We start from the raw sequence: 16,325 nt of genomic DNA, 5'->3' as shown, positions 1-16,325 counted from the left end.
CACTCAGGCGTTTTCTATTATATTCTTTTGTTTTTTTTTAAATGTTCATAATCCAAATTTTATATTTTAATATTTTTAGTTGATTTTGACTTTTTCAAAACCTCTAAATTGATTTCATGACTCACCAACCTTTAAGTTAATGCACATGAAGCACTCATACAGTTCTTAAACACTTTTTTTTTTTCTTTTTTTTTTTTTTTGCGGTATGCGGGTCTCTCACTGTTGTGGCCTCTCCCGTTGCGGAGTACAGGCTCCGGACGCACAGGCTCAGCAGCCACGGCCCATGGGCCCAGCCGCTCCGCGGCATGTGGGATCTTCCCGGACCAGGGCACGAACCCGCATCCCCTGCATTGGCAGGCAGACTCCCAACCACTGTGCCACCAGGGAAGCCCCTTAAACATTTTAAAAATTGCCTTATTTGAGCTAAAACATTTAATTTGTGTTTCATAAAGGGTTTCTGTAGAAATACGAATATCTGTATAATGCAAAATTAGGTGCTTCTAGTACTCAGCATGTATTTTAACATCCCTAAAGCCTCTCAGTGTATCCTTTGTTGTATTTTCTTTTTTTTATCCAGAGACTGCTCTTTAAGAATTGTCTATCTGTCCTAACACAGAGAAAATAGTATAAAATAATTTGATATATTTTATTTTGTCATCCTTAGTATGGTGGGATGTTTTCAAAAGTAGCATTTCCTGATATATATGGTTCTTTTGAGTATTCTAATCAGCTAGCATAGATAATAACAGCCATTATCTACCTTAGCTGCCATTTATTTAGTATGAGAGAATATCAGTTTATAGACTCTCCACATGTGAAGCCTGTGCTTCACCATGAAGAACTGGTTCTCCATCCTCAAACATGCCTTTTTCTTTCATGTCATCATACTTTTTGTTTTCTCCCTCCCTTCTCTGTTTGGTGAAATCTGGCTTAATTTAGCAAGGCCTTGAAGGAGATTGTGTGAGGTGTCCCCAGAACCTTCCTTCATGGGTTAGCCATCCTGGTTACGATTAGGGACAATGTATTCTTTTCCTTGTTGTTCTGTGGCCTCTTGAAACATAAATCATCAAAGATATTAGAGCCAAATAATGCATTATTTAATCATTTTTCAACCCATATTTTTTGAGCATTTACAATATTGTTGTCTATTGTACTAGTTACCAGTGAAGCTAAGTTTAGTAAAATTGCTTTATGTGATCTAGTGAGAGAGTAGTGACTTCTTCCCTTAGTAAGAAACCCAATAGCCACAACTACAATAATTTGTCATGTACTGATATATAGCTAGACCATAGTAAATTTGAACTATTCTGTGATTCTCAAACTTTAGCATGCTTCAGAAGACTTGTTAAAACACAAGCTATGGGACTTACCTGCAGAGCTTCTTATTCAGTAGTTCTGGGTAGAATCCACAGGTATAATTTGCACTTTTAAATTCCCAGTTGTACAAACGTTAATCCAGGGACCACACTTCAAGAACCATTGGTCTTAGGCTTTTCTCTTGTGCTGTGTCTGCTCATAATGGCTGGAGTAATGGCCCCAACACAAAGATTTGCCTTGGGACTTTTTTCTGTTGTTATAATTAAGCTTAATTCTAGAGCATTATTTTAAGCTACTATTTTTAACAATTTCAAATTTAATGGGTCAAAATAGAGAAACAGGGATTTACACCTTTTTTTTTCTCCTTTCTTACTGGCATTATCACATGCAGTGTAGCTCCTGAACCCTTAATTTTTTCTATAACAATGAGGAAACCACCAGCTTTATAGAATTGCTTTGAGGATTAAATGACTTTGTATATGTGGAAAGCACTTTTCAAACTCTGCATAGTCATGTTATGTGTTTATTTTTGTTCAGAGTCTAGCATTCCAGAAGTTAGGGATGGAATCTAGACTCGTGCGTGGCAGTGGCGCTTACAAAGACACGGCGGCTTGTGCCCCTGCCCGGTCTTTCCTAGCACAGCAGCGGCACATCACCAGCACCAGAAGAAATCTCTCTGTTAAAGTTCCTGCTACCACATCTGATTAAACTGCAAAAGAACACATAAACAGAAGTGCCCTTAAAATATTTTGTATCTTTCAACTAACTACCAGGTTGGAAAAGAAGTGTATGATTCTGGATATCAGCTACTTTAAAATAAAAATGCATAAAATTAGTCTTGCCAGCTGATTTTGAAAACAGAATGTGGAATTAGCTATCTGGGGAAGCACGTGGGGATAATTGGAAGATATAATAAGGCAAAATGCTCAAACATTTGTCTTTTGAGAGTATTATATTATTTCAAATTGACTTTGTATATTTTAGTTTAATGTTTTCAGTTGTACCAGTAACTAATTTGCAATTTGTAATTGGTAATATGTAATCTAAAAATACATCTATTTTATTGTTTTGGTACATATAAAAATAGTTGTGAGGTAGGCACGTGGAGAACTATACAAGAGTTATATTTTTTGACTTGACCTACACAAGGTGTTACCTCTGTCCTCTAATTCTGTCGCTGAATGGGCATATTTTATCATGTAATGGAAGATATAACATTTGGAAGATTGGACTATTAAAATGACTTCTCCATAGTAGAAGTGACTACTTGGCAATTTTGCAGATTTAGAAGAGGTCACAGTTCTCATATGTACCTACTATAAACTAAGGCTTCTGTACAGCATGGTTGAAATGTTAAGGGTATAGAAATGAACTAACTTTGAGATGACTTTCTGATGGGAAGCAAGCTAAAAAATATGCTTCGTGTGAAATGCCCACACTATTTTAATGTAATTAATGAAGATTACAATTATTATTACTTTTAAGCATAAAATTATCAGGGTTTCTGCTAAAAAAAAAAGATGCATTAGTAGTTTTGCCTCTTCACTGAAAAGAGATAGTGAAGTAAAGGAACAATTTGGAATCAGTTTTATTAAGGAATTTGTCTTGGGTTGAGTTTATGGTATTCAGTTCATTTCTGCCCAAAGCCCCTTTTTTCAAAGGCATTACTCTATTATTTTTGGTCATTTTTAAGAGTCACACTTTGGAATTTTAATTTAGTTGAGTTAAATCTGTGCTGTCCAATAATGTAGCCAAAAGTCACATTGGCAATTTAAATTAATTAAAAATTCAGTTCTTTGGTTGCACTAGCCACATTTCAGATGCTCAACAGCCATATGTGGCTAGTGGTTACAGTATTGGACAGTGCAGATATAAAACACTTTCATCATTGCAGAAACTTCTTGGACAGTGTAGTACTAAATCTTTTTATAATAACTTGGAAACACTCATTGATGTTAGACCACAAAAATGAAGAAAAGAAAAATGTTAGGACAATTTCAGATATGAAAAGTAATTGAATTATGATATAACTAGTATCTTACATTCCTTATGGTTGAATACCTTATGTTGTGACATAATCTTTCCAATGCTATTCAGAACTACATACCTATCAGCATATGTCTAGACCACGGGTCAGCAAACTTTCTGTAAAGGGACAGATGGTCAATGTTTTAGTAAGTATTTTAGGTTTTGTGGGCCATTTGATCTATTGCAAGCACTCGACTCAGCTGTAAGTATAAAATCAGCAGCCATACACAATATGTAAATTAAATGGGTGTAGTTATATTTCAGTAAAACTTTGTTTGCAGAAACTGGCAGTAGGCCAGATTTGGCCCGCAGGCTGTAGACATCTGTTCTAGATTTTATTCTTAGCTTTTTTTTTTTTCTTTTTGCAAATATGAGTATTGTTCCATTTACAGTATTATTCATTTAGATACTTCGTTTTTAGACTCTATACCAATAAATGTTTTCTAATCACTGAAAATATAAGAATTTCATACTATATTTGGGTCTCTGAGATTAGGGAGCATCTGTCAGGATATTTTATCAGGGTTACTTTTGACTACCTCTTAGATTTTGGTGTTCTTTACTGGTGCAATTATATTGTTGGATTTCATTTTCCTGTATTATTATAGTCTCTGCTTGCCTGTGACTTTTAGTGAAATGAAATAAGTCTTTGAAAATATTTTAGCATGCTAATTAAAATTTTCTAAATATAATAGCATTTTGGTACATTTTGGTCAATGTAAGACAGACATCTGCTCCTTTGGTGTTTACTACTTGCTTGTAATTGAGATTTCACAAGCTCTTCAAGCTCCCTTTTAATGAAATTTATTGTAAAACATCAATTTCAATAAATTAGTATTTTCACAGTTCAATTGCTTACAAATTTTCAGTCATTATATTTGGAATTTCTGAAAAATTCATGCAATTTCTGAATAAGGATGTAAGGCTAGATTCTTTTTCCTAAATAGAGAAAAAGCAAATTTTGTGATTTATCACTTTTCTAGTTGGTAGAATTTAAAATGCTCAATATGTATTTATACTAATAAATTACTAATGTAATTTAAAGTTCTGTATTGTTGTGATTAATCATATGGAAATTCAGGAACTGATCAGAAGTGAGAGTCTTTTCCACATCTGGTTAATGTAGTGAGATTGACACCCTGTGGGTGGTAAAGCATTATAAATATTCATCTTGAACCATGATTTATACATGTTTGTGTTGTGAGGCTTGAGTGCATATACCAGGGAAGAGAAATTCAGCATTTATCTCTCTGATAAGGAATTGAATGTCCCAGTGATTATAAAGTAAAACCACAGACCAATTTGGGAATGATCTTTAATTTTGAGTATTTGCTCTAAGATTAATAAATATTCCTTTACCTTTTTAAAATAAGTGTGTATACATATGACAATTGTTTATCCTCAGCTTAACTTAATGTATTGTGAAATATTTGAAGTTCACTCTATTTTTTTTAATGAATAAGGCTGTTGAACTAATGATTTAATATAGATTAAGAATTAATGTCTTGTCTAGAAACATTAAACTGAGTAGCCCTTACTCAGATGTCATTGTCTTTGATAACTGGAGTGCTCATTTGAATGTCAAATAATGCTTCTGCATCTACACCTGTTGCTGTATAGTGGCACATGTGGCCCAGTTGGTTGGCTTTTAGGCCACAGTACTATCTGTGTTAGGTTCTCTATATGTATATTTAATGAGAAACATTCCTATGTAAAAATGTGTGTATATGGTTGTATGCATACATTCTTGTTGTGAACTTGTACCTTGCAAAGAAGTAGTTTGGAAATTTGTAAAGCACAAACATAAAAGGATATCGTGTGCAGGTATTAAACGGAGCTTAAATGTAATTTTTAGTTTATAAAAGGTTCTTTCTATTTTCTATGGCAAAGACTTTGACACTTGAAAAATAGAAGCAATACTTGATTTATTTTTGTATTTAGTATATTATTTTAAATAAATGATTGTCCAATAACAAACAATACTTGTCAAATGTTTTAAAGTAAATAAACTTTCTGATTCTGTCTGATACGATGAATTTTTAGTGGGTACAAGTGCACATTTATTTGTTGCTTTAAATAAAGGACTTAAATATTTAGATTGGTAAAGAAAAAATAATTCTAATATTTTCATTTTTTTTTGGTGAAAAGATGTGTAAAAATGATTTTTTTGGTGTGCTCTTTTATGTCTCAAATTTGCATTATCATGGAATCCAGAATATTTCTGGGGGTTTTTTTTGGCAAAGACTGACTATATCCATCCCTTCTTCCTTTAGCAGTAGAACCCCATACTTCTTTAGCTTGTTAAATTTACCATGGAGGTGGGGGCGTTAGATTAACTACTTGCCAGATTCCCTTGTAACTAGGTGGGGCCATTTAACCAAGTTCTGGCCAAAGAGATGTGAATAATAGTGATGTGTGCCTGTTAAAAGAATGGGCTTGCTTTCCCTAGCTCTTCCCCCTCCCCATCTGGAATGCCATGTGCCTGAGGGCAACCCTAGTGGAACAATAAGGAAGAAGGCACTTGGATCCTGAAGTCACCATTTAGTCATATCAGCTGTGGACTTCCAACCCAGATTTCTCTTAGTTAAGCAATTTTTAAAGCTGCTTTATTTGGAGGTATCTTTCTTCCAGTACCCCATTTCCAAATCTTACACAGGTTTTTTCAAAATGAATTGTGAAGTTTTTAGAAAAGTGCAGGTGTTTCATGTTCTTGGAACATGTCCTGGAAAGGTTTAATTCTGTTCATGTTAATGTATGCTCAACAAATATTTGTTTAATCACATGAAGGAAGTTAGTTAATGTGTCAGTTATGCAAAGATGATGGAGACAAAAGTGAAGTCCTATCTCACTCTAGGTAGATCAACATGATCCCAAAAGACCATGATTCTACTAATTTGACTTTCTGAACTGTACAATAAATGCTGGCCATATATTATTTTGCGACTAGTTCACTAAGAACAACCCAAAGTTCTAGACCTGCACTGACCAATGTGATGGCTGTTAGCCACATTGGTTATTAAAACAAATTTAGATTTTATCTCTTCCTTCTAGCCAGACATGGCTAGTGGATATGATATTGGACAGTGCAGATTAAGAACATTTCTATCACAGAAAATTCTATTGGACAGCTCTACTCTAGATGTCTAGGTTAAATGTACACATTCTACAGCTCTCTGAAGTTCCATATTATAGGGGATAACAAATGTAGTGAAGTGAAACTTTCAGGCATCACCCTGCACACAGTGACATGCTCAGGGATAGAGCTACAGTTGGATCCTTAATCTGGCTATGGTTTTGATGGTGACGTGCTCCACTCCCTTGCCCACCTGGGCTGCAGCAACTTGCTATCAATAAGTGGTTAAAAGTTGCAAGTTAGACCTCTTGCCTCTTGCTTCAACTCAAACGTTCCCCTCTTCCATAAATTCTTCCGGGATTTCTCAAAAAAGATGAGAAATCCATTTTTCTAAAACTTTCAAAGTCTTTGTCTTAGCGACCTTAATGTGATCTACCTTTGTTTTTTAAAATGTGTCTATCTTGCTACACTGTTTCTTGAGGTCACTGGCCTTATTTGGTTCATCTCTGCTTCCCTCACAACACTCAGCACAGTATCTTCTACACAGTTAGTAAATACGTACTAGCTGCACTAGAATTGCTGATGGACACAATGTTTTCTTTAGAAATCCAGTCTCAAGATGCTCTGAAGAGATCAGGGGGTGCATTGGAAGGAATATCTGAATAGGCAAAAGATCTTCCACCCATAGACTCAAACTGCTTCACATGTATCAGTACTTCTGAGAAACATTCAGAAACTAGAAAGACTCCTACACACTGGGTGACTAAGAAAATACCCACATTGAAAAAGGTAGGAAATGCTGATACCCTCTCACCATAAACCCCACCCCAGCAACGTGCCATGCAATTGGCAAATGGGAGGAAACCCTCAACTACCTTCTTCAACCTGAGGAGTGAAGGCTTTGGGCCGAACATCTAGCATCACAATTTTTATGGCTGCTACCTGAAGGACTAGCTTCTAACTCACCCATCTGGAAGCTGATAGGTCCTGGCATTTGCTAGTTCCCTGGGACCTCAAGGAACTATGAGGCAGTTTTGAACTTGTACAAGCACTTGCCCAGTTCGTTCCCCTTGGCTAGGAGCTGCGTCAGCAGGCAATAAAGTTCAGCTCCCAGCTACTCCCTGGAAAGGGTTTGACTGCACATCTGGCAGTCCGACTTTTCTAGCTGCTACCTGAGGATTTGCCTTCTAACTAGCCTGCATCTGGTAGATAATGGGGTAGGCAATTATTAGTCCTCTCAGAACTTAAGTGGGCATGTGGGCACTACCTGTGGCTTTTCCCCTTAGCTCACTCCAGTGAAAAAGCCAAGCCTCCAGCTTCTCCCTGGAAGGAGTGAACTACACAGTGTTGTGATTTTTCCATCTGCTATCGGAGGGTCTAACTTGCCTGTTTCTGGGAGGTGATGGGGCCCAGCCTGTACTTCTCCCCCAGGGTCTACAGAGAAAGCAACAATTTTTAATGTCCCTGCATGCTCTCCCCATGACTACTCGTCCTCCTCCTCTCAGCTCACTCCAATAACACCCAGATCTCAGCATCTCTTTAGAAAGGTTAGACTGCATACTAGTGCTCTGACTTTTCCAGCTGCTGCCTGAGGGTCTGGCATCTAACTTGCCTGTCTCTGGGAGCTGACAGGACAGGCAATGACTAGTCTCTTGGCAGTTTGAACAGGTGTGCAGACACTTCCTGCAGCTCCTACCCTCAGCCTGCTACAGTGATAAAATCAAGCCCTCAGCTTCTCTCTAGAAGGAGGTGGACTTCACATCAAGACCCCACTTTCCAGCTGCTACCCAAGGGACTGGCTTCTAACCCACATGTCTATGAGACCTAACATGACCCAACATTTGCTAAGACCCTGGGGCAACAGAGAGCAAAGCAGGCCATTCGAAAGGGTGGTTGGTCTGAATGAGGGTGTAGAAATTTGCCACAGTTCCTCTCCCAAGTTCATTGCAGAGCAAGTGAGTGATAAACTCCAGCTTCCAACTTCTCACTAAGGAGAGAAGGAATTGGTTTACTCATCTAGTGCCCCAACTTTTCTAGCTGTTAAGTGAGCTACTGGCTTCTTTCTTGTCTTTTTGAGGCACTGAGGGCTTGGCATACTTTATTCTCCTGTGGCACACTAAGAACAAATATGGCAGTTTGGACAAGCACAGAGGTTTGAGAGGCACCCAGAATCAGGATGATTGGTGAGGTTTATTTCCTATACTATGAGGCCAGTCCATGAAGACAGAGAGAGGTGGGTGTTTTATCTAATGTGCAGAAACCAACATAGAGAGTCAAGGGAAATGAAGAAAGAAGGAAATATGTTCTGAATAAAAGAACAAGATAAGTCTCCAGAAACTGACCCTAATAAAATGGAGATTTGTGATTTTCCTGACAGAGAATTCAGAATAATGGTCACAAAGATGCTCACCTAGGTCAAGAGAGCAAAGCATGAACAAAGTGAGAATGTCAACAAAGAGGAAACTTTTAAAAGTACCAAGCAGAAATCACAGAGCTGAAGAATACAATAACTGAACTGAAAAAAATTTAAATGGGCTTCAGAACAGAATAGATCAAGCAGAAGAAAGCACTAACAAACTAAAAGGCCATTGGCAATCAGAGGGGCCAAAAAAAAAGAAAGAAAGAAAGAGAGAGAGAAGATAGCTTAAAGGACTTACAGAATTTTCATTATGAGAGTCCCAGGAGAAGAGAGAAAGGGTAAGAAAGTTTATTCAAAGAAATAATAGCTGAAAACTTCCCAAACCTAGGAAAAGAAATAGCCACCAAGGTCCCTGAAGCACAAATGACACCAAATAAAATGAAAAAGACACATTATAATCAAATTGTCAAAAGTTAAAGACAGAATTTTGAAACAGCAAGAGAAAGGTGACTTGTTACATACAAGGGAAGCCCTGTAAGACTATAAGCAGATTTTTCATCAGAAATCTTGCTGTCTAGAAGGGAGTTGCATAATGTATTCAAAATGCTGCAAAAAAACCCACAAACCCTGCTAACCATGAATACTATACCTGATAAACCTATCCTTCAAAAATGAAGGGGAGAAAAATACTTTCTCAGTTAAACAAAAGTTGAAAGATATTAAACAGCCACATAAGAGCATAAGAAATTATGAAACTCATTAGTAAAGGTAAATATACAGACAAAAACAGAATTCCATATTACTATTTCAGTGGTGGATAAATCATTTTTCATTCTAGTAAAAAGTTGAAAGACAAAAGTATTAAAAATAACTAAAACTAAATCATGTTATTCGATACACAATATAAGTAGAAGTATATAGTGACATGACCATATAATGGGGAAGGAGAGATGAAAGTGTAGATTTGTTTGTAAGTGGAGTTGTTATCACCTTAAATAGACTGTTACAACTATATTTTATATAAGCCCCATGTTATCGACACAGAGAATACTTAGAGAAGTTACACGAAAGGAAAGGAGAAAGGAATCAATACAAATAATAGCAACAACAACAAAGCACAAAGACAGTTGGAGAGAAAAAAAAGGACAAGAGAACTATAAGACAAATAAATCAGTTAACAAAATGGTAATAGGAAGTCCTTTTCTATAAATAATTATTTTAAATGTAAGTTGATTAAGCTTCCCAGTCAAAAGATATAGAGTGGATGAATGGATGAAAAACCAAGACTATGTGCTATCTACAAGAAAGAAGCAGACAGGCTGAAAAATGAAGGGATGTTAGAAATATAATATATCCCTTTCTTACAGCAATTGAAAGAAAGCAGAAGTGGCTATACATATATCAAACAAAATGGACTTTAACTCAAAAAGTGTCTCTAGAGACAAAGAATGTCATCATGTAATGATAATGAGTCAATTCAACAAGAAGATAGAACAATTGTTGGGTGCAATATATATATGCACCCAACAGGGCACCTAAATATATAAAGGAAATACTGACAGATATGAAAGAGGAAATTGCTAAAAATACAATAGTAGGAGACTTTAATAAGTCTCATTTTCAATAATGCATAGAACATCCAGAAAGCAAATCAATAAAGAAACAGCTGACTTGAACAATACTATAGACCAAATGGATCTAACCGATATGCACAGAACTTTCCACCCAAGAGCAAGCACACATGCAACATTCTCCAAGATAGATCACATGTTAGTTAACAAGTCTTAGTAAATTTAAGATCAAAGTCATACCAGCTATTTTTTTTACCATGATAGAACGAAACTAGAAATCAATAACATCAAGAAAATGGGAAAATTTACAAATATGTAGAAATTAAACAACATACTCTTGAACAACCATTGGATCAAATGGGAAATAAAAAGAGAATTTAAAAAATATCTCAAGATAAATTAAAATGAAAACACAATTAACCTATGGGATTCAGCATAGCAGTACTAAGAGGGAAATTTATTGGAATAAATGCCTACATTAAAAAAAAAAAAAAAAAGATCTCAGGGAGAGCAGCCATGATGGCAGAGTAGAAGGACCCTGAGCTCACCTCCTCTCATGGACACGCCAAAATCACAACTAACTGCAGAACAACCATTGATGAAAAAGACTGGAACCTACCAGAAAAGATCTTCTACAACTAAAGACATAAAGAAGCAACCACAATGAGATGGGTAGGAGGGGTGGACTCATGATATAATCAAATATCATACCCCCAGGTGGGCAACCTACAAACTGGAGAATAATTATATATAATAATCATATTATAATAATTAAATTATTATAATAATTATTATAGGGAATTCCCTGGTGGCACAGTGGTTGAGAATCCATCTGCCAATGCAAGGGACACAGGTTCAATCCCTGGTCCAGGAAGATCCCACATGCCACGGAGCAACTAAGCCCATGTGCCACAACCACTGAGCCTGCGCTCTAGAGCCCACAAGCCACAGGTACTGAGCCCACATACCACAACTACTGAAGCCCACCTGCCTAGAGCCCATGCTCCACAGCAAGAGACGCCACTGCAGTGAGGAGCCAACACACCACAATGAAGAGTAGCCCCTGCTCACTGCAACTAGAGAAAGCCCGCACATAGCAATGAAGACACAACACAGCCAAACATAAATAAATAAAATTAAATTTAAAAATAATAATTATTATAACACACAGGGTCTCGTGCACACTAGGACCCAAGGAAAAAGTGGTGATTCCATAAAAGACTAGGCCAGACTTACCTGCTAGTATTGGAGGATCTCCTGAGGAGGTGGAGGGTAGCTGGGGCTCATTGCAGGGACAAGAACACTGGCAGCAGTAACTCTGGGGTGTACTCATTGGCATGAGCCCTCTTGGAGGCTGCCATTATCTCACGAACACCTGGCCTCACCCAACAGCCTGTAGACTCTAGTACTGGGACTCCTCAGCCAAAAAAACCAACACGGCAGGAACACAGCCCCACCCATCAGCAGACAGGATGCTTAAACTCTTCCTGAACACAGAGCTGCCTGATAAACATACCCCATACATGGCCCTGCCCACTAGAGGGACAAAACCCAGTTCCACACACCAGTGGGCAGGTACCAGACCCTCTCACCAGGAAGCTTGCACAAGCCTCTTAGACAGCATTGTCCACCAGGGGACAGACAGAAGAAGCAAGAACTACAACCCTGCAGCCTGTGGAAGTGAAACCACAATCTCAGAAATTTAGACAAAATGAGATGGCAGAGGAATATGTCACCTATGAAGGAAAAAGATAAAACCTCAGAAGAACACCTAAGTGAAGTAGAGGTAGGCAGTCTACCTGAAAAAGCATTCAGAGTAATGACAGTAAAGAGTATCCAAGACCTCAGAAAAATAATGGAGGCACAGAGTTAGAAGATACAGGAAATGTTTAAGAAAAGCTAGAAGAACTGAAGAACAAAAACACAGAGATGAACAATACATTAGCTGAAATGGAAAATACACTAGAAGGAATTAATAGCAGAATAACTGAGGCAGAAGTTTGGATAAGTGACCAGGAAGACAGAATGGTGGAAATCACTGACACCGAACAGGATAAATAAAAAAGAATGAAAAGAAATGAAGACAGAACAGACAACTGGGACAATATTAAATGCAACAACATTCGCATTATAGGGGTCCCAGAAGGAGAAGAGACAGAAAAATGACCAGAGAAAATATTGGAAGAGATAATAGATGCAAACTTACCTAACATGGGAAAGGAAACAGTCCCCCAATTCCAGGGAGCACAGAGAGTACCAGACAGGATATACCCAAGAAGGAAAGCACAAAGACACATAGTAATCAAATTGAGAAAAATTAAGGACAAAGAAAAAATATTAAAAGCAACAAGGGGAAAGCAACAAATAACATACAAGGAAACTCCCTTAAGGTTATCAGCTGATTTCTCAGCAGACACTCTGCAGGCCAGAAGGGAGTGGCATGATATATTTAAACTGATGAAAATGAAAATCCTACAACCAAGAATACTCTACCCAGCAAGGCTCTCACTCAGATTCAACAGAGAAATCAAAAGTTTTAAGGTCAAGCAAAAGCTACGGGAATTCAGTGCCACCACACCAGCTATACAACAAATCCTAAAGGAACTTCTCTAGGTGGAAAAGAAAAGTCCATAACTAGAAACAAGAAAATTACAAATGGAAAAGCTCACTGGTAAAGGCAAACATACAATAAATGTAGGAAGCAATCTGCACACAAATATGATATCAAAACCAGCAATTATGAGAACAGGAGAGCACAAATGCAGGATATTGGAAATGCATTTGAAAGAACAAATGAAAAGAACAGCAAATTAAAACAATCTTGTTTATCTATATACTGCTATACCAAAACCATATAGTAACCACAAACCAGAAATCTACAATAGATATACACAGAAAAAAGAAAAAGGAATCCAACACAACACCAAAGTTAGTCATCAAATCGCAAGAGAAGAAAACAAAAGAGGAAAGGAAGAAAAAAGACTTAGAAAAACAAACCTCAAAAAATTAACAAAATGGCAATAAGAACATACATATAGATATATACCTTAAACATAAGTGGATCAAATGCTCTAACCAAAAGACACAGACTGCCTGAATGGACACAAAAACAAGACCTGTATATATGCTGTCCACAAGAGACCCAATTCAGATCTAGGGACACATACAGACTGAAACTGAGGGGATGAAAAAAAGTATTCCATGCAAATGGAAATCAAAAGAAAGCTGTAGTAGCAATACTCATATCAGACAAAAATAGGCTTTAAAATAAAGACTTACAAGAGAAAAAGAAGGACACTCTAATGGTCAAGGGACTGATCCAAGAAGAAGATATAACAATTGTAAACATATATGCACCCAACATAGGAGTACCTCACATCCATAAAAGGAGAAACTGACAGTAACACAATAATAGTGGGGGACTTTAACACCCCACTTCCATCAATTGACAGATCATCCAGACAGAAAATCAATAAGGAAACATAGGCCTTAAATTACACGTTAGACCAGATGCATTTAATTGATATTTATAGAGCAGTCCATCCAAAATCAGCAGAATACACATTCTTCAACTGCACATGGAACATTCTTCAGAATGGATCACATTCTGGGCCCCAGAGCAGGCCTCAGTAATTTAAGAACATTGAAATCATATCAAGCTTATTTCCCTACCACAATGCTATGAGATTAGAAATGAACTACAAGAAAAATAAATTTAAAACAAAAACAAAAACACATGGAGGCCAAGCAATATGCTACTAAACAACCAATGGATCACTGAAGATATCAAAGACGAAATCACAAAATACCTCGAGACAAATGAAAACGAAAGGACAATGATCCAAAACCTGTGGGATGCAGCAAACACAGTTCTACGAGGGAAGTTTATAGCAATACAATCTTATCTCAAGAAACAAGAAAAATCTCAAATAAACACTTACACCCTAAATCAACTAGAGAAAGAAGAACAAACAAAACCCAAAGTTAGTAGAAGGAAAGAAATCATTAAGATCAGAGCAGAAATAAATGAAATAGAGACTAAGACAACAAGAGAAAAGATTGATGAAACTAAAAGTTGGTTATTTGAAAAGATAAACAAAATTGATAAATCTTTAGCCAGACGCATCAAGAAAAAAACGAAGAGGACTCAAATCAATAACATTAGAAATTAAAAAGGGGAAGTTACAATGGACACCACAAAAATACAAATGATCATAAGACTATTGCGAAAAACTATATGCCAATAAAATGAACAACTTAGAAGTGGACAAATTCTTAGAAAGGTGTAATCTCCCAAGAATGAACCAGGAAGAAATAGAAAATATGAACAGACCAATTACCAGTACTGAAATTGAATAAGTAATTTAAATACTCCCAACAAACAAAAGTCCAGGACCACCTGGCTTCACAGGTGAATTCTACCGAACATTTAGAGAAGAGTAAACATCTATCCTTCTGAAACCATTCCAAAAAATTGCAGAGGAAGGAACACTCCTAAACTCATTCTAGAATGCCACCATCACCCTGATACCAAAACCAGACAAAGATACACAAAAAAAGAAAATTATATGCCAATAGCACTGATGAATAGATACAAAAATCCTCAACAAAATGCTAGCAAACAAAATCCAACAATACGTTAAAAGGATCATACACCATGATCAAGTGGGATTTATCCCAGGGATATAAGGATTTTTCAATATCTCTAAATCAAACAGCGTGATACACCACATTAACAAATTAAAGAATAAAAACTATATGATCATCTCAATAGATGCAGAAAAAGCTTTCAATAACATTCAACATCCATTTATAATAAAAGTTCTCCAGATAGTGGGCATAGAGGGTACATACATCAACATAATAAAGGCCACATATGACAAACCCACAGCTAACATCATACTCAATGGTGGAAAGCTGAAAACATTTCCTCTATGATCAGGAACAAAACAAGGTTGCCCACTCTCACCACTTTAATTCAACACAGTTTTGGAAGTCCTAGCCATGGCAATCAGAGAAGAAAAAGAAATAAAAGAATCCAAATTGGAAAAGAAGTAAAACTGTCACTGTTTGCAGATGACATGATACTATACATAGAAAATCCTAAAGATGCTATCAGAACACTACTAGAGCTCAACAATGAATTTGATAAAGTTGCAGGATACAAAGTTAATACACAGAAATCTGTTGCATTTCTGTACACTAACAACAAAATAGAAGAAAAAGAAATTAAGGAGACCATCCCATTTACCATCACATCAAAAAGAATAAAATACCTAGAAATAAACCTACCTAAGAAGACAAAAGACCTATACTCTGAAAACTTTAAGACACTTATGAAAGAAATTGAAGATGACAAAAACAGATTTAAAGATATACTGTGTCCTTGCATTCAAAAGAATCAATATTGTTAAAAAGAACATACTAAACAAGGTAATCTACAGATTCAATGCAATCCCTATCAAAATAAAACTGGCATTTTTCACAGGTCCAGAATTTTTTAAAAACTTTTAATTCATTTGAGACACAAAAGACCATGAATAGCCAAAATAAACTTGAGAAAGAAAAACGAAGCTGGAGGAATCAGCCTGCCTGACTTCAGACTATAAAGTTACAGAAATTTAAACAGTATGGTACTGGCACAAAACCAGACATATAGATCAATGGAATAGGGTAGAATGCCCAGAAATAAACCCTCACACTTATGGTCTATTAATCTATGACAAAGGAGGCACGAATACACAATGGAGAAAAGACAGCCACTTCAATAAATGATATTGGGAACATTCTTTAACACCATATACATAAATGAACTCCAAATGGTATAAAGTCCTAAATATAAGACTGGGTACTATAAAACTCCTGGAGGAAAACATAGGCAGGACACTCTTTGACATAAATTACAGCAATATTTTTTGGATCAGTCTCCTAGAGTAATGGAAATTTAAAAAAACAAGTGAGACTTAATTAAACTTAA

General features: G+C 36.5%; 2 protein-coding genes across 3 annotated transcripts in view; one reads left to right on the top strand and one right to left on the bottom strand.

The window, feature by feature from the left end:
- HOOK1 (hook microtubule tethering protein 1) overlaps window positions 1-5,368 on the top strand; it is a 59,642-nt gene extending 54,274 nt beyond the window's left edge. For both annotated transcript variants that reach the window (XM_059080585.2, XM_059079893.2), the window contains one exon: window positions 1,855-5,368. In XM_059080585.2, coding sequence (XP_058936568.1) covers window positions 1,855-2,025 — 171 coding nt within the window. In that variant the 3' untranslated portion in view covers window positions 2,026-5,368. The remainder of the gene's footprint in view (window positions 1-1,854) is intronic.
- CYP2J2 (cytochrome P450 family 2 subfamily J member 2) overlaps window positions 1-16,325 on the bottom strand; it is a 99,462-nt gene that overhangs the window by 16,573 nt on the left and 66,564 nt on the right. The gene's annotated exons all lie outside the window — the stretch shown is intronic.

The sequence above is a fragment of the Kogia breviceps genome, chromosome 1 (genome assembly GCF_026419965.1).
Source record: "Kogia breviceps isolate mKogBre1 chromosome 1, mKogBre1 haplotype 1, whole genome shotgun sequence".
NCBI lineage: Eukaryota > Metazoa > Chordata > Mammalia > Artiodactyla > Physeteridae > Kogia > Kogia breviceps.
This window is presented reverse-complemented; position numbering and strand designations above follow the sequence as displayed.